We start from the raw sequence: 26,095 nt of genomic DNA, 5'->3' as shown, positions 1-26,095 counted from the left end.
TATCCGCTCTTCTAGGCCCGATGCCCGAACTCATGGCATGAAGCCTTCTACCAACACGTCGATCGATCCTCTAGCTCGATGTCCAATCTTCTAACATGTTCTACTCCGGACCAACATTTGATTCCTCCTGCTTCGATCAATTTGCCTCTCTTGATCGAAGCTAGTCCTACGTCACTCAAAACATAGATTAGATCATAACATTATCAATTGTTTTCATCATCAACATCTGAGATTCAACAATCTTCCCCTTTTTAATAATGACAACCAATTGATGATGGAGTTAACCTTAACTCCCCTTATCAATATGCAATATTGATAGAACCTTGAATTCAAATTGAATTCAAGTCAAAGCAATCATGATTCACATCTTATACAATACATCATATACAACATCATAATAAAATCATGAGTATTGCATGCATCATATGCATAATCATTATCATAATTATCATTATGATATCAAAATATCAAAGTATATTACATCATACCATGCATGATTCAACTCATCATCACATCTTCTCCCCTTTTATCATCAACAAAAAAGAGAAGTACATCTAGCAAGTTTTTAACATAATTTCAAATCATTGCATTTATCATCATGCAAGCTAGCAAGTTTTTTTACAAAATTACATCTTTTGAGATGAGCAAGCTTTTTGCTTCTCTTTATAATGTGCAAACTAGCAACTTTTTGAGATAGTCATGCATCATGAGTATTGCCTCTGAAGATAGTACATTTTAGCTTCTTCTTACATATATCATCATGCAAGCTAGCAGATTTTATCTCCCCCTTTGTCATTATCAAAAAGAATGGAAGAATATAATTTTACAATTCTTTTTCCCTTTACAATAATTTTCAAAGCATGACAAAGATAAATAATAAATTTATATCAATATTCCAATCATTATTCCAATTATGAAAAAATGAAAGATCAAGTCATGATTTTTGACATATCTCTTCTTTTGTATATAGAAAGAATGATATGGAAACGATCTTGATTCAAAAAGAAGATTCAAATCTAAAAATCGAGAAATCAAGATCATGATCCGAAAAATATATAAGAAAAATTTATGCTATGGGAGATCTAACATATCTAAGTTTATTATTCAAGCTAGCAAATTGGTTCTCTTGAGATGCTAGCTATTTTCTTTCCCACTTTTGTCATTGTAAACAAGAAAGAAAAAGGGAAGACCATTATGGTGTAAATGTTCAGGTCATCACAAAAAAAAATAATTTGATGATGAGATATACAATTTATGGATATAAAGGAATATCAATAATAAATCATGACATGAAATGTATTAATATCAAATCATGAATGCCATAAAACATGATTTATTTCAACAAATCTCTTTTTTTATAAATAACAAAAAGAAACATAGGAGATCAAATGATATAATATCTTAATTCATGCATAAGAAATCTCAAGTTATAAATCTCAAAAAATCAAGATAAACCTCATTCAAATTCAAATTGTTAAATCAAAATCATTTTCAAGATATTCATAAAAAAAGGTAGATAGATTCATTAATCTCTCCTTTTTTCATTAATGATTCAATTATATTATGAGATATACAAATCATCATTACAAAGGAGTCATATAAAAATCATGATATGAAGAATATTAATATGAAAGATCAATTCGTGAATGATTCATCTTGACAAATCTCATTTTCAGTAAATAACGAATAGAATCATAGGAGATCAAATAAGATATCTTGATTCAAATAAATCTCAAATTATTAATGTGAAGAATTAAGATTCGTTTGGATAAATCTTCTCTTAAACAAGTAAATCATATATAAATCAAGAAAAAATATTTCATATAAAATACATCTCAAGTCACAAACATCGATAAATGATTCGATTGGATATATCATCTTATTATTAAAACAAATCATACGAAAAGGAATCCAAAATCATCATCAAAATCACTTTTCAAAAAATTCAATGAAAGCAACGTAGATAGATTCCTATGAGATTAAAGATAGCTCAAGTTCTTTTAGTTCCAATATTTTGTGATTGATTTCATATAAGCATGCCCAAATTTTTATGCTAAATAAAAACATGCATCAACGTTTAAAACCGAAAAAGAACTTTCATTACGGCAAAGATCGATAATCCATAAATCACAAGAATCATCATACATAATTTCGAAATATAAACTCATTAAGCATGATCATTATGCATTATTAGATCATCAAGCATGGTTTCGTAAGGCATCTTTAATCAAAATCGAAAAGCTATATGGAAATCATTAAAATTCACATTATTACTTCTTAAGAACATACATAAGATTAATCTTATTTGGTGTACAAGCATTAGATTTATATCTAACATTTTATTGTATTTTCATAAAATATACAATGGTCATTATCATTTTCAAAATTAGCTAGAAAAAGAAAAGCATGATCCCCTTTTATTTATTTATTTTTTTTATATTTTATATACTAATTTAAAAATAACATATAAAATACATCAAGTAATTTCAAAATAAAACAAAAGGGTTTTGGTTACCTTGTCGTCAAAAGTCATTAAGGCGTAGTTTTCCACCTTGCATTTATTAATTTGTTCATCATCTTTGGATGAACTTGATTCGTCCCAAGCCACCTTGAGTGTTTTCTTCTTCTTTTATAGCTTCTTCTTTTTAGGTTCACTTTTGTTCTTAGATTCTTGTTTTAAGAATTTTTTAAGCTTTATAGTCAAGAGTTCAAAGTCATCATCACTTGAGCTTTCGCTCGAGTGGTCTTCATTTATTCTAAGTATCAAATCCTTCTTATTCTTTAGAAGGTTGTTCTCGAGCTCTTCATGAGTCATACAACTTATTTCGTATGTCATCAATGACCCAATCATTTCTTCAATAGAAAAATAGTTCAAGTCCTTTGATTCTTGTATTATCGTGATTTTAGGATCCCAACTTTTTGGAAGGGATCTTAATATCTTGTTAACAAGTTTAAAATTCAAAAAATATTTTCCAAGAGCTTTTAAACTATTGACAATATCCGTTAAATGGGTGTACATGTCAATAATAGTTTCACTTGGCTTCATACGAAATAACTCAAAATCATGCATCAAAAGATTTATCTTATAATCTTTTACTCTATTAGTGCCTTCGTATGTGGTTTCAAGAGTGTGCCAAATATCGAAAGAAGTTTCGCAAATAGAAACATAATTAAATTCATTTTTGTCTAAGGCACAAAACAAGGCATTCATAGCCTTTGCATTTAAAGAGAAAGTCTTCTTTTCCAAATCATTACATTCGTTCATTGATTTGGAAGACTTCTCAAAACCAAATTTGACTATATTACATAAATTAAGATTCAACGAAAGTAAGAAAACTCTCATTCGAGTTTTTCAATATGTGTAGTCCATCTCATTGAAAATGGGAGGACGAATGATAGAAAAGCCCTCTTGAAAGTTGAAAAGACTCATTTCTCTTGGGTGTTAAACCAAGCGAGAAAAACATGGCTCTGATAGTAACTATTAGGAACGAGTCGGCACTAAGAGGGAGGGGGGAGAGTGAATTAGTGCAGCGGTAAAAACGTCATTTCATAATATCTTCATTTCGATAAAATTGATATCGGAAATGTCTTTAACTTGAAAGCATTCATCAGAGTGTAATGAGAAAGTAAAGCAAGTATGACAGTTTGTAGTAAAGGTAAATTGCAAGAAGTAAATGCAAACCGAGTTTTATTGTGGTTTGGTTGTCGTGACCTACATCTACTCTTGATTCCTCTTCCGTCGAGGCCATCGGCATCCACTAACAATCTTCCTTTAATGGGCGAAGATCAACTACTCTTTTACATTCTTTCTCCTTTTCATGGGTTTAGGAGACAACCTTTACAAGCCTCTCTTTTTTAAACCTCACTTCTCCCTTTAGACAAACTTCTAAATACTAGGAAGAAGTGATCCTAAATCCTAAGAGAGTTTCTCAATTTTTTTTCTTAAGTATTTTTCCCTTTTTTTCAACTTAATTTTGTGCTCAATTCTTGCTACTCCATGCTGGAATAGCTTTGGTATTTATAGACCCCAAATGACTTCAAAATTAGAGCCAAAAAAGGTCTCATCCTTGGTTTTCCTAGTCCTAGCGGTACCACCGCCTGTGCTGGGCGGTACCATCGCTCAGTTTAGTGGTACTATCACTTGACACAGTTTGGGAGACTATGTTTGGGCGGTACCATCGCTCAATCTAACGGTACTACTGCATGACATAGTCTTGACGATTGTGTCTGGACGGTACCACCGTTAAGTCTGGGCGGTACCACCGTCAAACCCTACTACAATACACTTAATAGGCCAAACAACAAGCTCAATTTAGTCCTGATTATGGCCCAATTGGCCCTCTAATTGAGTTAGCCTAATTACATTCTAAACCAACTCAATTAGACTCTAAACCAAGTCGATCTAGACATAATCGATTATAAGCGAATCCTATCTTGTCTGGCATATCATTAGTTTATTGGTGCTTCATCCAATTCTTCAACGCATCGTCCTCTTTTACGGCCTTTTGCCCAATCGACATGTTGACCTCTGCAACTCCGATCTTCTTGGCGCAATGTCCACTCTTCTAAGCCCGATGCCCGAACTCAATCAATTTGTGTCTCCTGATTGAAGCTAGTCCTGCGTCACTCAAAATGTAAATTAGATCATAACATTATCAATTGGTTTTATCATCAAAATCTAATATTCAACAATTATGGCATGATATATTAGTGCATATTGGAACTAGCACCGTTATAAAATGGTCAACTGTGACTTTATAAATTATTATTTTGATGATATTAATAAATATAAAATTTATGTTAAATCAAAGATGACTAAGAAACCCTTCAAACGTGTTGAAAGATATATTAATTTGTTATATTTAATATATTCTAATATATGTAAATTAAATGATATGTTAACAAGAGGAGGCAATAGATGTTTCCACATTTTTATGAATGATATTCTAGGTTCACATGTGTTTATTTATTGAAACATAAAAAAAGATGCTTTTAATGCTTTAAACGCATATAAAACAGAAGTTCAAAATCAATTAGGAAAGAAAATTAAAATTTTAAAAAGTGATAGAATAGGAGAACACTTTCCTAATGAATTTAACTTGTTTCATGAACAAATTGGATTAGTAGAAAGAAAAAAATAAAACTTATCTAGAGATAATAAATGCTATGTTATTGTATGTTAAATTATCTTATAATTTATAAGGAGAAGCTTCATTAGCTATGATAGGGGTAAAAACAAATTGGATGTAACACACCCGATTTAACGTAATACACCCCGACGTCAGCCACCCTTGGACGACACATTGCCCCAGGGGGCGAGCATTAACACCAACGTAATGTGCACCCTCGCTCACCGTACCCAGACGACCTCCTCGTCTGACCCCGCACGACCAGACGAGGCAGGGGAAGGCGTCGACCAAGGTTCGCCATACCCTGCGGCGGCTCGGCCTCCCACGCAACGCCCACGACGACGACAAATGCAATCGGGTGTACGGCCCTGCCCCGGCAGGATAGCGCATCAGGTAACATCGAACTTACCTATAAATACCCTCGGGCTTCAAGCGAGCCAGGCAGGCACACAGAAGCACGACTTCACCCAAAAACTCCTCTCCCAATCACTGACTTGATCGTCGGAGGGGTCGGGCCGAACCGCCGACCCGACCTTTGTGCAGGTACTCGACCGAAGCCGACCCAACCCAGCGTCACGGAGCATTCCAGCCAGATCCCCCGCAATCGGCCGTCACAAGATCCCCCCAGTCACGCCTGATCCCAGCCGTTCAGACCCCTAAACCAACCGCGTCGACCCCAAGGTCACGGCTAAAAAAGTTACTTACCGTAACAGATTGGCGCTAGAAGGAGGGTCATCCAAATGTCAAGCGATCAGCGAATCCACTTTGGTGAGCCCTCGGCCGCTGGGCTCCCCACCCCGGGGGGACACCCCCCGCATGAGGAATCCTGTGACGAATGCCCCGCAGCGACGTCGGAACGTTACTGGCAACAGTTCAATGATCCAGGCTTGTCGCCTCCCAACGGCGCACCCGCCGGCCCACCGCCGGTGTCACCCGAGGCCTTTCATGACCTCGCTCATCAAGTCCGGGCTCTGACGAGCATGGTCCAGACTATCATCCCGATCGTCTCCCAACGAACTCCTCCGCATGCGACCCGGCCTTCGCAGCAGCAGGAGACCCTCGTCCGGACTCACGTATCGCTTCCCGAGCTCCCTGGCTCGCCTCAAAACCTGATAACTCGACCCGGGAGCCGGGAAGCAGAAGATACGGCGAGCCTCCCCGAGCGCGAGGCTCCGTCTGCCGACTCTACAAATGCCCTACGAGCTCAGTTGCGCCTCGTCAGTCAAAGACTTGACGAAGTACAAAAGGAAGTCCGTAAGTCGAAAGGAGAGCTCGGGGTAGACGGACAGCAAGGATCCCCGTTCACCCCGGAGATCCAAGATTAGGCAATCCCGTCACACTTCTGCCTCCCCTCGCTGGACGCGTATGACGGTGCCGCTGACCCAGCGGACCACGTGGCCGCTTTTCGTGCCCAGATGGCGCTATACGGGACTTTCGACGCCTTGATGTGCAGGGCATTCCCAACAACCCTGCGGGGGCCAGCCCGCGCGTGGTATAGCAGTTTGAAGGCCGGAACCGTCGCTTCCTTCGACCAACTCGCCAAAGATTTCGAGCTTAACTTCCTGGCTTACGCTCGACCAAAACCGTCTGTGGCATTACTCCTCGGACTCAACCAAAGGGAGGACGAGCCCCTCTCCCATTTTGTGAACTGCTTTACGATGCAAATTCGCGGGCTGTCGAATGCTCACCCCTCTCTATTGATGCAGGCATCCATGACAGGCCTGCGGCCTTCTAGGTTCTTCTGGTCTCTCATGGAACGACCCCCCGCCGCGGTCCCCGAAATGCTTCAGCGTGCTGGCCAGTTCATCGACGCGGAGACATGGATGGCTGGGAAGTGGGAGGAGCACAAAAAAGTCAAGTCGGAGCCCCCCCGACAGCAACAACCCACCGCATCCCGTCGTAAGTTGGACAGATCCGACCCAAGGCCTCCTCTCCCCGCCTTGAATTCGTCACGAACGGAAATATTTCTCCATGAGAAGGGGAAGGGACTACTCAAGGAGCCCCACCCAATGAGGAACCCGCGAGAGCTCGCGGACCATTCAAAATACTGCCGCTTCCATCGGCAACATGGGCACGACACTGAACAGTGCCGTGAGCTAAAAAGGCAAATTGAGGAGCTCATCCACCGAGGGCATCTCGGCCACTACCTTCTGCCGGATAAAGAGCTATCATCTCGCCCGGAGGGCCCCGTCGAGAGACACATCGACGTAATCACTGGCGGCCCCGCATCGGGGGGGGGGGGGGGCTCCATGTCGGGAAGAAAGGTGTACGCCCGAGCCGCTCCAGACGTAACCTTTGGACACGGGCCCGAGCCCGAAATCACCTTCCCGACCGGGGTATCCGAGCAACCCGAACACGACGACGCCCTTGTGATATCGGCTAGGGTGGCCAATGCACAGGTAAGAAGGATCATGGTCGACACTGGGAGCTCGGCCGATATACTCTACTTCGACGCCTTCTAGAAGCTCGGCTTGGCCAGGGAGAATATGAGGCCAATGAGTTTAGCGCTCACCGGATTCACAGGAGATTCGATATCACCTCTGGAGGCTATTACTCTGCCCTTAACCCTAGGGGTCCCGCCGAGGTCGAAGACGGTAATGACCACCTTTTTGGTGGTCGATCTTCCCACTGCTTACAACGCTATACTCGGACGGCCGACCCTCAACAAGGTCAGAGTCGTCGTCTCGACCTACTACCAAACCATCAAGTTCCCGACTCACGCTGGGGTCGGAGAAGTTACGGGAAGCCCCCGAGAGTCTAGGCGATTCTACCTGACCGTCGTTTCACTACACAAGAGGACTAGGATCAAGCCGCCGCTGGAAGATCCGCGGGAAACAAAAAAGTCGGCCCCTCATCCCGAGCCGAGGGGGTCCACCGTGGATATACCATTACAAGAAGCCCGGCCTGACCGGACGGTCAAAGTTGGTTCGGAACTACCCGAACAGGAACGAGAGCAGCTCGTCGGCCTCTTGCGGGAAAATGCCGACGTCTTTGCCTGGTCCCCATCTGACATGACGGGCGTTGATCCAGGAGTTGCACAGCACCACCTCAACATCCCACCTAACGCTCGCCCGGTGAAACAAAGACCCAGGCGGCAAGCCCCTGACCGGCAACGTGCCATACGAGAAGAGGTGACCCGTCTCTTAGCGGCAGGCTTCATAGAAGAAGCCAAGTATCCTCAATGGCTGTCCAATGTAGTCCTTGTGAAAAAACACAATGGAAGCTGGAGGATGTGCGTTGACTACACTAGTCTCAACAATGCATGCCCGAAAGACTGCTACCCCCTCCCGAGGATCGACCAGCTGGTCGACGCGACGGCCGGACACACACGCCTCTCTTTCATGGACGCCTGTTCGGGATACAACCAGATCAGGATGGCACCCGAAGACAGAGAGCATACGGCCTTCCTCACCGATCAAGGGGCGTACTTCTATAAGGTCATGCCGTTCGGATTGAAGAACGTCGGGGCCACATATTAGAGAACGGTGAACAAGATGTTCGCCCACCAGATCAGGAGGAACATGGAAGTTTACGTGGACGACATGATCGTGAAAAGCCAAGAGGCCGGAGCACACATTGCCGACCTGACCGAGGCGTTCGCCACGCTACGCAAGTTCGGTATGCGACTTAACCCCACAAAATGCGCCTTCGGTGTCACCTCCGGGAAATTTCTCGGGTTCATCATACACGAAAGAGGGATTGACGCCAACCCAGAGAACGTCCAGGCAATCATCGACATGCAGTCATCCCGGATGATCAAAGACCTGCAGCGACTTAACGGAAGGCTTGTTGCCATGTCTCGCTTTCTCGCCCGGTCGGGCGATCGCTGCCTCCCCTTCTTCAGGGCGCTCAAAAACCTGAAAAGCTTCCAGTGGACGACGAAGTGCGAGGAAGCTTTCAAATAAACGAAATAGCACCTGGCCAACCTCCCCCGACTCGCCTCTGTTTCTCCCAGGGAAAAGCTGAGCCTCTACCTAGCGGCCTCCCCCCATGCAGTCAGTTCCGTCCTGATCAAAGAAAGCTCTGGCGAACAACTTTCGATCTACTACGTCAGCCACATCCTGAGTGGACCCGAGGGGCGTTACCCGCCGATAGAGAAACTCGCGCTCGCCCTGGTGCTGTCAGCTCGGAAGTTGCGCCCCTACTTCCAGGCCCTCCCGGTGGAGGTCATCACCGACCAACCCCTTCGGCAGGTTTTATCTAAATTCGATGTTGTAGGACGACTCCTCAAATGGGCGATGGAGCTCGGTGAACATGATATAAGATACGTGCCCAGGACCGCCATCAAGGCCCAGGCGGTAGCCGACTTCATCGCGGAGCTAACTCAGGTGGCAAACGGGGATCTCAAGCAACCTCCCGAGGCTTGGATCCTACACGTGGATGGCTCAGCCAACTCAAAGGGTGCCGGCGTAGGACTGGTTCTGCTTGCCCCCGACGGCCGCTCGTTCGAGCGCTCCCTCCGCTTCGGGTTTAAAGCCACTAACAACAAAGCAGAATACGAGGCGCTCCTAGCAGGACTCAGGTTGGCCCTCGAGATGCAGGTGGCTGCTATACACGTCCTCACTGACTCGCAGCTTGTGGCCGAGCAGCTCAGTGGTGGATACGAGGCTCGGGACCCAACCATGGCGAAATACCTGGCACGGGTAAGGGACCTGACTACTAAGTTCCCTTATTTCACATTGTCTAATGTTCCAAGGGAGGAGAACGAGCGGGCCGATGCGCTGGCTAAGCTGGCGTCGAATCCGACCTACGAAGCACGGCCGGAGGTCGAGGAGCTTCCTGCCCGCGCCATCGAAGTAGCGACTACAGCCCCCAGCAGTGCGCCGATCACATGGGTGCAGGAGCTGCTACGCTTCAAGCGGGATGGGACCCTTCCCCACGACAAAGTTGCGGCTCGGCGTCTGCGTCGTACACACGCGTGGTACACTGAAGAGAGTGGTCGGCTTTATAGGCGGTCCTTCACCTACCCCCTCCTACGATGCTTGGAGCCCGACGAGGCCTAGACGGTCCTGGCCGAGATCCACGAGGGAGTCTACGGAGAACACAGCGGCGGGCGAACCTTGGCACACAAAATACTTCGCCAAGGTTACTACTGGGCGACCATGTGCTGGGATGCGAAAGCTTACGCGCAGCGGTGCGGTTCGTGCCAAAAACACACCCGCGCACCCCGATAGCCCGCGGTCCCACTTAGCCCCATCGCGTGCGCGTGGTCGTTTGCACAGTGGGGGTTGGACCTGCTCGGACCTTTCCCACCGGCTTCGGGGCAGCGAAAGTACATCATCGTGGGAGTGGATTATTTCACGAAGTGGGTCGAGGCCGAGCCGTTGGCGACAATCACGGGGCAACAAATGGAGAAGTTCGTGTGGAGAAACCTGGTGACTCGGTTCCGGTTGCTCAAAACCATCATTGCGGATAACGGACCTCAGTTCGCCGGTAGGAGGTTCCGGGAGTTCTATGCCAGTTATGGCATCTAGCTAAGGTTCAGCTCAGTGGCTCATCCTCAAACGAACGGGTTGGCAGAGGTAACCAATCGGTCCATCTTGGACGGACTCAAAAGAAGGGTGTCCGCAGCCCGATCGGCCTGGACCGACGAACTACCTAGCGTCCTATGGTCACTACGCACCACTCCCAAGACCGCAACCAGAGAGTCCCCGTACAGCCTGACGTTCGGAACCGAAGCTGTCCTGCCACCCGAGGTGGCTATCTCCACCCTTCGGACGAGGAGCTACGACGAGGAAGTCTCGAACGAGGGACTTCGAGCCAGCCTTAACATGCTCGAGGAGCGGCGCGCTAACGCACACCTGAAGGCCCTCTCTTATAAGAGAGCCGTCGCAAGGGTCTACAACAGGAAGGTATGACCCCGACCGATTAAGTTAGGTGACCTGGTCCTCCGAAAGGCCGAGGTCAGTGACCCGACCCGAGCCAGGGGGAAGCTAGCCCCAAAATGGGAAGGACCTTATCGGGTCGTCGAGGTAGTCCGACCGGGTACTTACCGGCTCACGGCAATGGACGGTTCTCCCTTGCCGAGAACTTGGAACGTCGGGAACCTTAAGAAGTTTTTCGTCTGAAACAAAGAAACCTTTTTCGTTTAGAGAAGAAGAACTTCTTTCCGAAGGAAGAAGCTTTTTGCCTAGGAAAAGAAGAAGGAGACAATAAGACGAAAGGAGAAAAGTTTTTCCTTTTATTGAAGAAAGCAAGCCAACTTACAGGACCCGACTTACAAAAACCGACTAGCAAAACAAAATACAGGACCCTTCTTTATTGTTGGGGCTCCTCCAGGCGATCGTCGAAGGGGACCTCCTCGGGCATGTCCACCCCTTGGTCCTCGGGGTGAGGAGCGAAGGGGTTATCCTCCACCTCGAGACCAGGGTGACGAGCGCGGAAACGGGAAGTAGCGATTCGGTATCCATATTCGAAGGATACCCGCCCCGTCCGCGTCAGCCCAAGCTCGAACCCCTCCGACTTCTTGTATGCCTCGAGGAGCTCCTTGTTTTTCGCGGGTCGAAGTCGGGCCTCCTCCACCAATGCTTCCGAGGCCGCTCTCACTTCGGCCTTCGCCCCCTCCAGCTTCTTGCTGAGGGCGCTCGCCTCCGACTTCAACAGTCGGAGCTCGACCCGCTCCAACCTTATTGTCTTTTGGAGCTCCTCGTTCGCCTTTTTCAAGGCCTCGAGCTCCGACAAGAGGTGAGCCGCCTTCGCCTCAGACTCAGCCGCGCACCTCTCGACGGCTGCCACGACCTCTGGACCGGCCCTGCCGCGAACCTCCTCCACCTGACGGTGGAGCTCGGCATTGCAGTTGATGAGGCCCCCGATGATCCGCCCGGCATCACGCACCCTGTCCATTAGGGCCGTCGCATAATGGAGGATCTGCGGTAGGAAAGGATGGGTTAAAAAGGGGGTGGAGTTAGGCAAACAAGACTAGCCAAAGCAAGAAGGAAAGTACTTACCCAGATCAAAGATTGGGCGGACTTGTTAAGCAACGTCTCCGAGGGCAGGACATATAAATCCCGAGCCATGTCGGGATGAAGCGTGCCTCGAAGGAACGTCGTGGTGGGGTCCCCTCCGGCCCACACTCTGTCCCCCCGGGACAAATTGCCCCAACGGGCGACTAGGGGGTCGCTGGGCCTCCCGAGTGGAGCCTCCCCTACTAGTCGCGTCAGGAACGGCCCCCCGTCCCCGGCTGGTAGTCGGCACAAGTCACGCACGGAGGTCGACCGCGGATCCTTCCCAGCCGCACGCTGGTTGGGCCTAGCCTCGCCCCGGCAGGGGCCTTCCTCAGCCCCCTTTGAGGGCGCCGCCTGCGCCTTCTTCCGAGGGCGCCCGGCCTCAACCTCCATAGGCGCATCCTTCATGCCAAGCTGTGGGTCGGTCAGCAACGCTGGGGGAGGAGCTTGCGGGTCGGCCGGGGGTGCTGAAGGAGGAGCTTGCGGCGCGTCGTTTCCAAGGAGCGACCGGAGGTTCACCATTTCTGCAAAAGATGAGAAAAACGTCAGCACTAAGGAAGAACCACACAAATACCCGAACCAAACGACAACTAACGTACCCAGAGGCATCGGGCTGAGGCCCGCCTCGACCAACCACTCCCCGGTCATGTTCCGGAGGGGTTGGGACCTAGGGAGAATCTCCTTGAGCCTCCCCGGTCAATGCTCTCTGCTTCGCCCAAACATGGGGTGGTGTTGTCGATCGCCCTCGCAGACCAACGAACCCCGAAACCCCAGTCCTGTGCGTGGCTGACGTAAAAGAACCTCCTCTTCCACCCTTTATTATTAGAGGGGGCCCCTCCAACTCGGAAGCCCTTCCGGGCAGACAAAAAATAACCCCCCGAACCCTTGGTGAGGCAATAACAAGAAAGAAAAAGGTGGAGGGTGGGGGCGATATTGGCATAGTGGCATTCCCCCAAGAATACCACCAAGTAACGCCAGAAGTTCGGCGCCACTTGGGATGGCGAAATCCGCCAGAAAGACAAACAGGACACAATGAGGGGGTGCAGGGGGAGGCGCAAACCCGCCTCCAAGGCGTCTAGGGTTAAGGCGAAGCCCTTCGGGACCGGGTCATACGCCCGTTGTCCCGGTTCAGGCGCACCAAGAACGTAGTCCCCCGGGATACCATAGCGCTCCCGGAGTCCGACCAGTGACGACTCACTCACAAAGGAGTCCTGATCATGCGGCCACATCAAGGCCTTAAGAGCTCGCGCCACCTTCCCGTCAGATGACTCGACAAGGGGCGGAACAGGACTTCCCTCCCTAACTCCGGGGGAATGGATAGAAGAGGAGTAGGGAGAGGACACCATCCTAACTGACATTAACTGGGGAAGGTGCTACGGGAGAGGAGAGCGACTCGGGAGGCGAGGAGGACGACCGGAAGAAAGACGGCGAGACCGGAAGGAAAAAAACCCAGCAGTGAAAGATGGAGGTGAAGTCAGGCGCCCGCTATTTAAAGGGGACGTCCCGCCAGAACCAGCGCCCCTTCGCCTCCCGAGAGTGGGCGGTAGCCCACTCGCACGCGCGCGCAACCATCGCGTCGCATCAAAAAATACCCAATGGCGCTCCGCCTTAATGAAGGCCTGACGTGGCGACCCCGCAAAAATGGCAGCATCCGGACGCCTCGAGTCCGGCGCCCTAAGACGTGCGGCGGAAGCAATCAACTCCCCCTCAGGAGATAAATTAAATGCGCCAGCTCTTTGATCCTCGTCGCCGTCGAACTGAAGGGAACGTTGCCCGAGACCACACCTGCGCGGTAACCCGCCTACGTCGTGCTCCTCGGCCCTCGGCTGCACGCCGCCCGAGACCATGCCTGCGCGGTAACCCACCTGCGTCGTGCTCCTCGGCCCTTGGCTGCACGTCGCCCGAGACCACGCTTGCGCGGTAACCCGCCTGCGTCGTGCTCCTTGACCCTCGATTGCACGCCGCCCGAGACCACACCATCGGTTCGATGACCCCCGAGTTCAACTCTACCCGACCAACCCACCGACGTCGAGCCCCTCGGATCCGCGTGGCCAACCCACCAGAAGGCAGCAGCCATGCATTGGACCCCCTACAAGCAAAAACCAACGCATAGCTCCTTTCAAGGGGGGAATATGATAGGGGTAAAAACAAATTGGATGTAACACACCCGATTTGACATAATACACCCCGATGTCAGACACCTCTGGACGGCACACTGCCCCAGGGGGCGAGCATTAACACCAACGTAATGTGCACCCTCGCTCACCGTACCCAGACGACCTCCTCGTCTGACCCCGCACGACCGGACGAGGCAGGGGAAGGCGTCGACCAAGGTTCGCCATACCCTGCGGCGGCTCGGCCTCCCACGCAACGCCCACGACGACGACAGACGCAATCAGGTGTACGGCCCTGCCCCGGTAGGATGGCGCATCAGGTAACATCAAACTTACCTATAAATACCCTCGGGCTTCAAGCGAGCCAGGCAGGCACACAGAAGCACGACTTCACCCAAAAACTCCTCTCCCAATCACTGACTTGATCGTCGGAGGGGTCGGGCCGAACTGTCGACCCGAACTTTGTGCAGGTACTCGACCGAAGCCGACCCAACCTGGCGTCACGGAGCATTCCAGCCAGATCCCCCGCAATCGGCCGTCACAAGATCCCCCCAGTCACACCTTATCCCAGTCGTCCGGACCCCTGAACCAACCGCGTCGACCCCAAGGTCACGGCTAAAAAAGTTACTTACTGTAACAAGCTACATGTCATATTTCAAAACGAATTTCTTCTAAAAAGAGCAAGATCTCTTTGTATGGGTTATGAAAGAGAAGACAACCTAATATTTGTTATTTTAAAGTGTAGGAGTGTCTTGAATATTATAAGAATAATTATCCTCAAATGATAAAGTTGGAATCTAGAAGAATCAAATGTGCAGTAAGCTATGCCTCAAACACCAAAACTTATAAACTTCTTAATTTGGAGTCTAATGTCATAATAGAATCACGAGATGTGAAGTCCTTTGAATATTTATTGACTTCAAGTGACAATATTCCTTCTCCAACTAGTCAAGAGTCACCAATGGAGATAGCTCAAGAGGTTAGTGAGCAACCTAATATTCCTTTGATTAGACATCAATCAAGTTTACAAGAGATTGGTGAGAAATCTCATGAATAAGGAGAAGCACTCGTGTTTGGGAAGCAAAAATATTATGGTCAAATAAGATTGATTCTCAAAGTATTTCTTTTTACCTTGTAGAAAGAACTACTAAGAGAGTCTTAAGAACAATTCATCTTATTTTACAAGTGAAAAATAATCCTAAAATGTTTAAAGAAGCTATGGCCTCTCATGATGCTGCTTTCTTAAAAGATGTTATTAATGATCAGATGAATTCTATTTGCTAGTTATAAGTGCCCTACAAGCCAATTACACGAGTGATGGCACATGTGGCATGTTGCATAATCTTTTCTATTATTATTATTTAATATTTTTTCACTTTATATTATGTGATTAATATATATTGTGATGTCCTTGGATTTATATAATAGGAATTGAATCATAATAAGATTATGATAATGAGATAAATTCGTCTATAAACACAAATCACTAAATATTCCTGATCATATGTTACACGATAGGGACATTGAGATAGCAGGATAGGCCAGTATGCTATATACATGTCCATATGATGAAGGCAGCTAATCTCATAGTTATTTGTGTGGGGACACTAGGGATATAATGCAAGTGCTTATTGGAGAATGAATTCACTGAATGATCCGCTTATGGAATGTTGGTTGCTTAATAATACATAATTGTCATACAACGATTTTATAGTCCCAATTGTGTGTCTAGTCCTTAGACCTGAGATACCAAGGATGCTTTGTATGAGTACTCCACTCTTTGATACCGGACTTATAGGTCTGGAAGTTTCAAACCTAGCACAACAGGTCATCAAGAATAATAACCAACCTTACGAGGGCAATTGAGTATCAATAAAGACTCATACACTTTCGGTATCATAAGAAAAATATCTCATTTATTCTCACTCAGGCAAATCCTTGGCTAAGATCGATCGAACATGATAAATTTGATAAGCGTGAGATTCGGATTGAGAGAGTTCTTTGGGAGAATTCGATTAGAGTGAGACTCGGATAGATTTCGTATAAATCTAACAGCGTTATGCCCGATATATAAACTATAGTATATTAGATAGATGAGAGACTATAGATACACAGTAATTGATAGTAGATATGTCCAATAGATTATATCCTCCTGTATCGTTTAAGGACTATGGTATAGTGGCCTAATATGATTATAGTCAATGAATTAAGTGAATTATTATGGGGATAATAATTCACTAAATCAGAATGAGTTTTGACAGGTGCAACTCATGACCAGTTCGATATTAAGCCTAAAGGGTCACACACATATGGTAGATGACGCGATGAATAGATGATTAGATATGTGATATCCAATAAGCCCATGTTTTATTGGATTCGTTGGGTGAAACCCAATAAGAGCTTAAAGTGGATATTTGGATTGAGATTCAATTTCCATTAAGTTAGGGATAATTGCATGAAGATCCAGTATCCAATATGCCAGGGTAATTGGATGAATATCGAATACTCAATATGGCAAGATCTATTATGGTTAAGTTGAGATGGCTCTCTATAAATAGGAGAGAGACCAAGGGGTCATGAGCTAGACTCTTTGGCCACCCACCTCCTATTCTCCTCCCTCCCTTTCCTCCCTTACCATCAGCCCTATTTGGGGCATGAGAACAACAAAAAGGGCCGGCCCTTTCTTGTGTTTATTACTGTGTGATGGTGTGCAAAGGCGAGGAAAGAATGTGTCACGAGAGGAGATGCATCACCGCTTCATCCGCTATATGGATCATTGCTAGAGAGGAGTTTGCAAAAGCTCCTATATCCATGGATTGAGATTTATAAATTGGGGATATACGATCTCCCCTAGGTGAGAACGTCTCACACATGTTACGTAGTTTTTATTTTTACGAGTTTTTTGCTCCCGATCGTCACAGGAAGATCAGATATGATTCTTTTGGGAAATTGGTTTTAGTTTTATTTTTCTGCTATGCATGTGATGCTTTCTATAGTTTTTCAACACTATTATGTCAAACCACACTTGGAAACATATCGATTTACTTTCTACCTCTAAACATATTGGTTATAAATAGGTATTTCATAGGAAGTATCATATAGATAATACTCTCTAGGATCACATCCATTAGAATTGTTTTTACTTTAGTATCAATTTTTTTATCTTTATGTTCATCAAATGGATGTCAAAATGATATTTTTAAATGGAGACATTGATGAGTAGGTATATATGGAACAACCCGAAAGGTTTATTCTACAAGGAAATGAGCATAAACTATGTAAGCTTGTTAAGTCATTGTATAGTTTAAAGTATGCTCCAAAACAGTGGCATGAGAAATTTGATGCAATAATTCTTTCTAATAGATTTGTTCACAATATTATGGATAAATGTGTTTATCTCGAAACTATATAGTGATAGTTTGTTTTTATGTTAATGATATGCTAATAGTGAGTAATGACATAAAAGATATTATAGAAACAAGGAAGTTTCTATCTTCAATATTTAAGATGAAAAATCTTGGGTAAATTGATATCATACTAGGTATCAAGGTAAAAAAAAATTAGTGATAGATATATTTTGAGTCAATCTCATTACATAGAGGAAATACTAAAGAAATTTAGTCACTTAAAAAATCAAAAAAGCAAATACCCCGTTTGACTTAAGTATCAAATTAATTAAGAATGTTGGAAGAATTATAGCTCAATTAAAGTATTCTAGTGCTATAGAAAGTCTTATGTATGTAATGCAGTGTATATAGCCTTTGTAATTAGTAAATTAAGTATATTTACTAGCAATGCACTACATTAGAAAGTTATTGAAAGAGTTCTTCAGTGGACCAAAGATTATAGCTTTCAATACTTAAAATTTTCTGCTATTTTAGAAGGATATACTGATGCAAGTTAAATATCGAGTTTAGGAGATAGCAAATCCACTATTTGTTAGCTGTTCACTTTGGGAGGTGGAACTATTTCTTGAAAGAGTAAGAAACAAACATGTATAACTCACTTACCTATGGAATGAAATTTATTACTTTAGCGACAGCAGAAAAAGAGGTTAATGGTTAAGGGACTTTCTATTGGCTTCTAAGAGTATGAATTCAATTTCTATACTTTATGATAGTCAAGCTACTTTGACTCATGTGTATAGTAGAATATACAATAGAAAGTCAAGACATATTAGTCTTAGATATGATTATGTGAAAAAATTAATCAAGAGTGAGATTATTTCACTTATATTTATAAAAACAAGTGAGAATTTGGTTGATTCGTTCACCAAACTTCTTACAAGCGAAGTTGTAATATCAACATTAAAATAGATGGGGCTAAAACTCCTTGAATAAAAGATCTACCAATGATAGCAACCCTACTCAACATTATGAAATAAGTAACGAAGAGTTCAAAGGGTAAGAATATGTCATTGACATATGAAGTGGTTCAACACTTTGGAATATTTTACTAGTCTCATCTAAAAACGTTAAAGAGCTAGTTGTCATCGAATGAGAGTTGAGTTACTTATACTTTTAATAAAGTTTAGTTAAATTAGGATAAGTATCTCAAAGAGTGACTAAGAACTTCACCTATATGACCTTAGAAGTGATGTCGCTACGACTAAGAGTTGGAGTTTCTCTAATAAAAGTTTATTAACTTGGATTAGCACAAGACCATATTAGGATTGAGCAAGAACTTGTCAAGAATACGAGAATGTTATATTTATGTGTTTGGTGTCCGGTGTTGTCATTAGGAATAACAAATTCGAAGCCTTTATTCTATTTGGGATTTCAACCTCACTTTGTGTTGTTTGCACTAAGATAATATTCAAATTGAAAGATATATTACTTTATTCATAAATATTATTTAATTACTTGAAGAAAATATTTATATTTTGATAAGTGAGGATTGTTATAAATTGTTCAAATATATTAAAAAAAAGATATAATAGTTATTAGACATCAAAAAAAATAGTTTCCTTGTAGTTATTTTAGTAGTTATTTATCATTGTGTCTTTTGTCCAAATATATATAAATAGATATTTGAGAGTAAATTATAATAATTTTTTTATTCTTCTTCTTTCTTAACTTTAAAAAATAACTGAATTAAACATTATCTAATTCCTATTTGAAGATTCTTTATTATTTATTCAATACAGATCTTCTAAAGATTTGTCATATCTACTAAAATTATCTGTATTAAATTCACATCAATCTTATTGAGAAAATGATGCAAATATCATTTTTAAGAAAATATTTATATATGTTTCAAGCCTAAATACATTTCCTATAGTTCTTGATCTTGTGCTTGTTATCTATAGTTGGTTTTCATAATATTGTTCATCCTCTTCGTTGTTGTATTTTATAACAAATATAGTATGCTATTATACATATTGAACATCATCATGCTCAAATATAGTTTGATAATAAAAATGTATCAAATCTAATATTCCTATTGGTATGCTATTATGCTAATATACCTATTGGTATATTGGTATTCTAATATACCTATTGGTCAACCTTGGTAATGTTGATTCAAATATCGACGACGATGAGGAAGATGAGGTAGATCAGTGAGGTATCTACGTCGGTGTCACACCACTCTATCTCCTCTTCCTCCTTTAGTATTACTCTGCATTTACATTAATGCTGAAGGAGGAAAAGGAGACAGGTAAGGCATCTGCATCATCGACGACAAGGAGAGAGGAGGAAGAATAGCCAAGTGATGAAGCAAATGAGATAGAGCGATGCAACACCAGAAGAGAAAGAGAAGGCAAGTGAGGCCATCTACATTGCTAACGATGAGAAGGGAGGAGGAAGAAGAGATAAGTCAAGCATATGCATCGTCGACAATAACAAGAGAGGACGAAGAGAAGACAGATGTGATAGAGTGGTGTAGCATCTACATATGCCTTATTGCTCTGTCTCTTTTTCCTTCTCGTCATTAATGTTCCGGTCGACATTGACAATACTAACCATCGCGTTGTTCTTGCTAACCACAATAGTCACTCATGACACCACCATCGGTCATCATCGTTGAAATTACCTTTTTGCACATCATTTTTCAGGTCATTCATGTATGTACTATCACGTGCTATATCTTCAATCGGTAAAATCGATAATATTAGAATAAATGAGATTAAATATTTCACATTCATAACTATAATAAGGATTTTAATATAAATTTTTTAAGTATAAGGATTGGAATGCTAAAGAAATCTAACCATAGGAGATAATATGTTATTAGCTCCCAAAATTAAGATAAGGTAAAAAAATTATAAAATCATCATTATCAAATTTTGATTATATAAAATTGAGCTACAATGAAAAAAATAAAATACATTGGCGTTTGATGTTGATGTGTATACTACCATTAGTTTGAGCTTAAGTGTCTTGGTTATTGTTAGTTATTGTTAGATTATATTTCACTCATAAGTTTGATTTAGACTATATTAAATCTTGAAGAACATGTCAAATTCTTAAAATGAGAGATTGTATTATCCTAACTTAATTTTCTTATTGAGCTATGCCCTACCTACACCATATTAAGTTTGATTCTGAACTCTATTGAATCTTAATTAGAATGTTAATTATTAAATGAGAAGTGGAGCAAGAGTTAGATTGACATATAAAAGACATACATTGAAAATAAACTTTACTTGCATTGACGTATAAGAGATCAATGACTTTAATACTGCCTTATTAAGAGGTGGTAAAGTGGTAAATTGCCCATCAAGAATTAATGTCACATAAGATATACATCGAATCCAGATGGCGTCCAGATTTATATCACATAAGTCGGATGATATCTTAGCATTAAAGAGACAATCCTTTTCTATAATCTTAGTGATTTAAATGCTCATTGCCCTCCACCACACATGTATGTAGCTTCGCTTAGCTTAGCTTCATGCATGTAGATTAGCTTCATTGGCTAGAAAAAGAAAAATAAACAACCTAATTATTAATCAAAAGTGTGAACAAGCCAAGCGTGTCGTGTGTATGGCATATAAAGAAAAAAAGTCAATATCTATCTTATATCAAGGAAGAAAGTCAACAATCAAGCATTCTTTTCTATTGGTATCTAATCAACCGAAGAAGGAGATTAACACTCACACGTTACCTGCGTAATAATTCTGCTGAATTCAATTCACTGAGAACTCATCTGCCCTACCAAATTACCCTATAATTCATAACTCACTTTGTTTTCGTGGACCAAATTTTTCATGAGCCAACAATTTCTTCTTGATGCGAGACGTGTTGGAATCCAAGTCCTCCAAATACTTTTGAGAATCCCACTTGTCACGCCACCCACCTTAATTTGATTCAGTTTGACGTAATTTTCTCGTGTCTTAGATCTGAAGTGAGTTGCAAGTTTAGTCATAGTAGGTGGAAATCAAGTCTTAGAAAAATCCAAATCGTTGTCATATTCAATTTGATGAAAGTGATTCAACAAGTACAAAATGTCCAGCAGAGTTGGTGTGATCCGTACCTACTCAAATGAGAACAAGACCTGCAACAAAGCTCCACGATGTCTATGCTGTTGTTGCATGTTTAGTCATACAAATTAACGAAATCCACGTATAAGATAAGGAATAATATCATATGAATACGTTATAATAGAGTTGAGCTACGTGTATCGTCCAAGATGTGGATGAAGTGGGTGTAGTCAATCGCGGTCGGCGGACGGGGTCGTATGAAGCCGCGGGCCACGTCGACCACTCCACGAGACGCCTATTTGTTTGTGCTCGAGTCCGGGGACTTATTAAGCTGCCTCGCGGCGCGACTCATCGCACGGCTGGCCTTTCGATCCGCATCTTCTCCATGGATAAGACTTAAGTCACGACCGGCATGTGGCGTGCCTCCTGTCTTTTTGAGTGGGTTCGTGGCGACGTCGTGGGATCGTGGTGCGGACGTCGAAGGTTTACTGGCCGAAGGGAATTCAGCGCTGGCACAGAAGTCAACGAAAGGAAGGAACGGAACCGGAAATGTAATTTGGATCACGTGGAATCCAGCGCTCGCGTACAAGTCAAAGAAACGACGCAACGGGGCAATTGCCGCCACAGTCCAACGTGTTAGTCCGGTTTCCGGTGCCGTCCTGCTTCTGCGACAACGCACTCCGCTGCTCTTTATATGGCTTCAATCCCCTGTGGATATCGCCATGCGATATCTCTGGACTGCCAACTAAGAAGGCCTCATGGCTTCCCCGTCGAGTGTGCCGAGGTGGACTCCGAGTCCGAGTCCGAGCCCGAGCCGGCCGCTCCGCCCGCGAGCCACGGCAGCGGTTGGCGACGACATCGGGATGCATGGCGTCATCAGCCCCAGGGCCGTCGGTGAGGCTATCTTCCCGTTCGGTGATGTTCTCACTTCCCCACCGCCGCTGAACGGAGGTCCTCGTCGCGACGACGAGCACGGAGCGGAGGAGGTAGGAAATGGAGACCTCGCCGGTCGTAAGGTCGCCGGCAATTCTGGAAGCAACCAGCAAGGCGTTTTCCTCACCTGGGAGGATCTCTGGGTCTCGGCGATGGACCGCAAAGGTGGGCGCGTCTCCATCCTCTCTGCCGTCACCGGCTACGCTCGGCCTGGCGAGGTCTTGGCTATTATGGGACCTTCCGGTTGTGGCAAATCCACACTTCTTGATGCATTAGCAGGTCATCACGCTCGATATCTTCTTCAGTTTCCTATAGGATTTATTCGTAGATATGTTGTGAATATTTGTATCTGACACGTACATATGGGGATCAATGATCAGGAAGACTAGGATCTGCTGTGAGTCAGAAAGGAGACATACTGATCAATGGCCAAAGGCAGAAGCTCGCCTTTGGGGCCTCGGTGTGTACAAAGAGTTCATCCTCAAAGTCTTCGATTAGATTCAGTTCTTGGAGTAGTTTAGTACTGAACAGCTGTTCTTCTCTCAGGCTTATGTAACTCAAGATGATGTTCTCATGACAACGCTGACGGTGAGGGAGGTCGTGTACTACTCAGCGCAGCTGCAGCTGCCGGATTCCATGTCGAGGTCGGAGAAGAGAGAGAGGGCCGAGGCCACGATAAGGGAGATGGGCCTGGAAAGAGCCATGGACACCAGAATCGGAGGGTGGTCTTCCAAGGGCATCAGTGGCGGGCAGAAACGGAGGGTGAGCATCTGCATCGAGCTGTTGACGCGGCCTCAGCTGCTGTTCCTCGACGAGCCCACGAGCGGGCTCGACAGCGCCGCGTCCTACCACGTCATGGACCGCATCACCAGGCTGGCTCGTCGGGAAGGGATGACCGTCGTGGCGGCCATTCATCAGCCCAGCAGCGAGGTGTTCGAGCTCTTCCATGGCCTTTGCCTCCTGGCTTATGGCAGGACTGTCTTCTTTGGCCCAGCTTCATTGACTAATGAGGTACATCTTTTAGTCTCGGTTATCTATCAGTAACAAGCTTGAGACTTGCCCTTGCTAACTTGAACATTTTGGCTCCAGTTCTTTGCTTCGAATGGCTTCCCCTGTCCTTCTCTAAGAAATCCTTCCGACCACTATCTCAGGACCATCAACAAAGATTTTGAACAGGTCAGTAACATTTTGTTTCTCATTGCTTCATGTTTCATTTCTCACCGTAATCAAGGGAGAAAACTTTTGTTTCAGGATATCGAAGAAGATCTCGAGTCCAAGCCAAGAAGCACGTCTGAAGCAATTGACATCCTCGTAAAGTCCTACAGGTCTTCAGCTACTTGGCAGCAAGTAGCACAGCAAATAGCAGAGATTCGTGACATGGTAATTTAGATTGTTGTATTACCATTTACTGCACATTACTTTTGTTTACTGTAGCTTTGCGAAGCATGTGAATTCAACCAGTGACTTGTGTGTGAAGGGAGGAGATGTGGTGAAGAAGAGGAACCAAGCAAGCTTCATGACTCAGTCGCTTGTCCTCACAGGAAGATCCTTTGTGAACATGTACAGGGACTTGGGCTACTACTGGTTGAGATTTGCTATCTACATCGCCCTTTGCCTCTGTGTGGGCACAATTTACCATGATGTTGGCCACAGTTTTGGATCAATTCAGGTATGCCAACTGAGCTCCGAAGGTATTCATTTAGGATGTTTCAGTTCTCCAACTCTTTTGTGACCTTCTAAACTCTGGTTCTTCTCAGGCAAGAGGTTCCATGCTCATGTTCACAGCTGCATTCCTAACTTTCATGGCTATTGGAGGCTTCCCTTCTTTTGTAGAGGATATGAAGGTTAGTATTCTTCTTCCACCAATTACTACTTTTCTTCCACTTGAGCAAAGCTAACAGCTTCATGTTCTTCCAACACAGATCTTTGGAAGAGAAAGACTAAATGGACACTATGGTGTGACTGCATTCACAATTGCCAACACCCTCTCTGCCACTCCATACTTGGCTCTCATCTCTGTGATACCAGGGGCCATTGCCTACTACCTGGTTGGCCTTCAGAGGTCGATTGACCACTTCATCTACTTTGCCCTTGTGTTGTTCATGTGCATGATGCTTGTTGAGGGGCTGATGATGATTGTGGCCAGCATCGTCCCAGACTTCCTCATGGGCATCATCACTGGAGCAGGGATCCAAGGAGTGATGATGCTAAATGGAGGCTTCTTTAGGTTGCCCAATGACTTGCCCAAGCCAGTGTGGAGGTACCCAATGTACTACATTGCATTCCACAAGTATGCCAACCAAGGATTCTACAAGAATGAGTTCCTGGGGTTGATCTTTCCCAATAACCAAGCTGGGGGGCCTCCCACCATCACTGGGGATGAGATCTTGAGGGAGACATGGCAAGTTGAGATGGGCTACTCCAAGTGGATCGATCTTGCCATCTTGTTTGGGATGGTCATACTCTACAGGCTCATGTTCCTGGGAATTGTGAAGACTGTGGAGAAGTTGAAGCCCATCTTCAAGTCTCTAATGGCCAGAGTTCCTCAGAAGTCCCTATCATAACTCAATGATGGAGAAAACATTTATTCATTGGTGTGTAATTTCATTGCATGAATTGGTGTGCAGTGTTTATTGCACAATTTATTTTTATGCAGAGCAAATATCTACAGTATCCAAGTTGTCATAACAAATAATTAATCTATGAAAGAGGAGGTCTAAAATGCTAAGGGGATTATATTTAAACTCATAAAAAATATGATTAAATAAAAAAGTGTTGCATGATAACACTTAACCTAAAGTATGTCTCTTCTAAATCAACTAAAGAGTTTTGGATCACTTAGATCAAAGATAAAATCAAATCATTATCACAAACGTGCTGATCGATATCTGTGTGACTTTCATATATATATAGGTTATTTGATGATAGATGGATCCGATTAAATTCATTTCTCTATTTTATAGTTCCTTCACTCTAATTGCAAGTAAGATGATGACATGAGAGCTCGCTCCAATATATCTAGGTCTTCGGTCAAGACTTCATCCCATCTCACATCATAAACTCAACATGTGTGATTCGATAGAGGCATCATCCCACCTTACATCATGAACTTAACATATGCAATTGCCCGAGATTACTTGATAATCTTCATTCGACACTCAAGCAAGAGGATACTCCGTTTTATCAAAATAAACATCTTGAACTAAAAATTAGAAAAGAAAAAAGAATCAATCATGGGTGACGAAGAGGAATCAATTTGACCTGATCCAACCCAATCGACACTCCTGTCTAAAACCTGTTAATTAACCTTGCTGAAGGAGGGAATCAAATGAGGAGAAGGAGAAACGTGGATCAAAATGAGAGATTTGATTTTTTTTTATTTTCCTGTTTACATATCCAATTGAAGATTTTAGAAAAAGAAGATGCAATATTCATTGGAAATTTTCTACATGTCATTCCTTGGATGAGCAGTTCTATTGTTTGCTTCGTTCCACACCATCTTCAGATCTGTCACCGTTGTGTTGTTCCCAATCTGATCTTGATTAACAACGT

At 44.1% G+C, this 26,095-nt stretch overlaps 2 protein-coding genes across 2 annotated transcripts; both read left to right on the top strand.

Annotated features, from left to right (window-relative positions):
- Positions 1 to 6,544: 6,544 nt before the first annotated feature.
- On the top strand, positions 6,545 to 7,591 carry LOC135673948 (uncharacterized). Its single transcript, XM_065183342.1, has one exon. It carries the CDS (start codon positions 6,545 to 6,547, stop codon positions 7,589 to 7,591), a length of 1,047 nt encoding a protein of 348 aa, XP_065039414.1.
- A 14,667-nt stretch (positions 7,592 to 22,258) lies between these two features.
- Positions 22,259 to 25,250, top strand: LOC135674186 (ABC transporter G family member 1-like). The gene is made up of 8 exons (XM_065183772.1): positions 22,259 to 22,822; positions 22,924 to 23,003; positions 23,090 to 23,554; positions 23,633 to 23,719; positions 23,795 to 23,923; positions 24,021 to 24,212; positions 24,301 to 24,387; positions 24,466 to 25,250. The coding sequence occupies exons 1-8, from the start codon at positions 22,369 to 22,371 to the stop codon at positions 25,105 to 25,107; spliced, it is 2,136 nt and encodes a 711-aa protein (XP_065039844.1). The 5' UTR covers positions 22,259 to 22,368; the 3' UTR covers positions 25,108 to 25,250.
- The last annotated feature ends 845 nt before the right edge of the window (positions 25,251 to 26,095 follow it).

This window comes from Musa acuminata, chromosome BXJ1-5 (genome assembly GCF_036884655.1).
Source record: "Musa acuminata AAA Group cultivar baxijiao chromosome BXJ1-5, Cavendish_Baxijiao_AAA, whole genome shotgun sequence".
Taxonomy (NCBI): domain Eukaryota; kingdom Viridiplantae; phylum Streptophyta; class Magnoliopsida; order Zingiberales; family Musaceae; genus Musa; species Musa acuminata.
The sequence above is the reverse complement of the archived record's forward strand: the minus strand, read 5'-3'. Positions and strand labels throughout refer to the sequence as shown.

Bases quoted from the DNA above. Each gene is read 5' to 3' on its own strand.
- LOC135674186 (XM_065183772.1), top strand. From the start codon at position 22,369: ATGGCTTCCCCGTCGAGTGTGCCGAGGTGGACTCCGAGTCCGAGTCCG. The intron at 22,823-22,923 runs GTCATCACGCTC...ATCAATGATCAG, and splicing joins ACTTCTTGATGCATTAGCAG to GAAGACTAGGATCTGCTGTG. The intron at 23,004-23,089 runs GTGTGTACAAAG...TTCTTCTCTCAG, and splicing joins AGCTCGCCTTTGGGGCCTCG to GCTTATGTAACTCAAGATGA.
- LOC135673948 (XM_065183342.1), top strand. From the start codon at position 6,545: ATGGCGCTATACGGGACTTTCGACGCCTTGATGTGCAGGGCATTCCCA.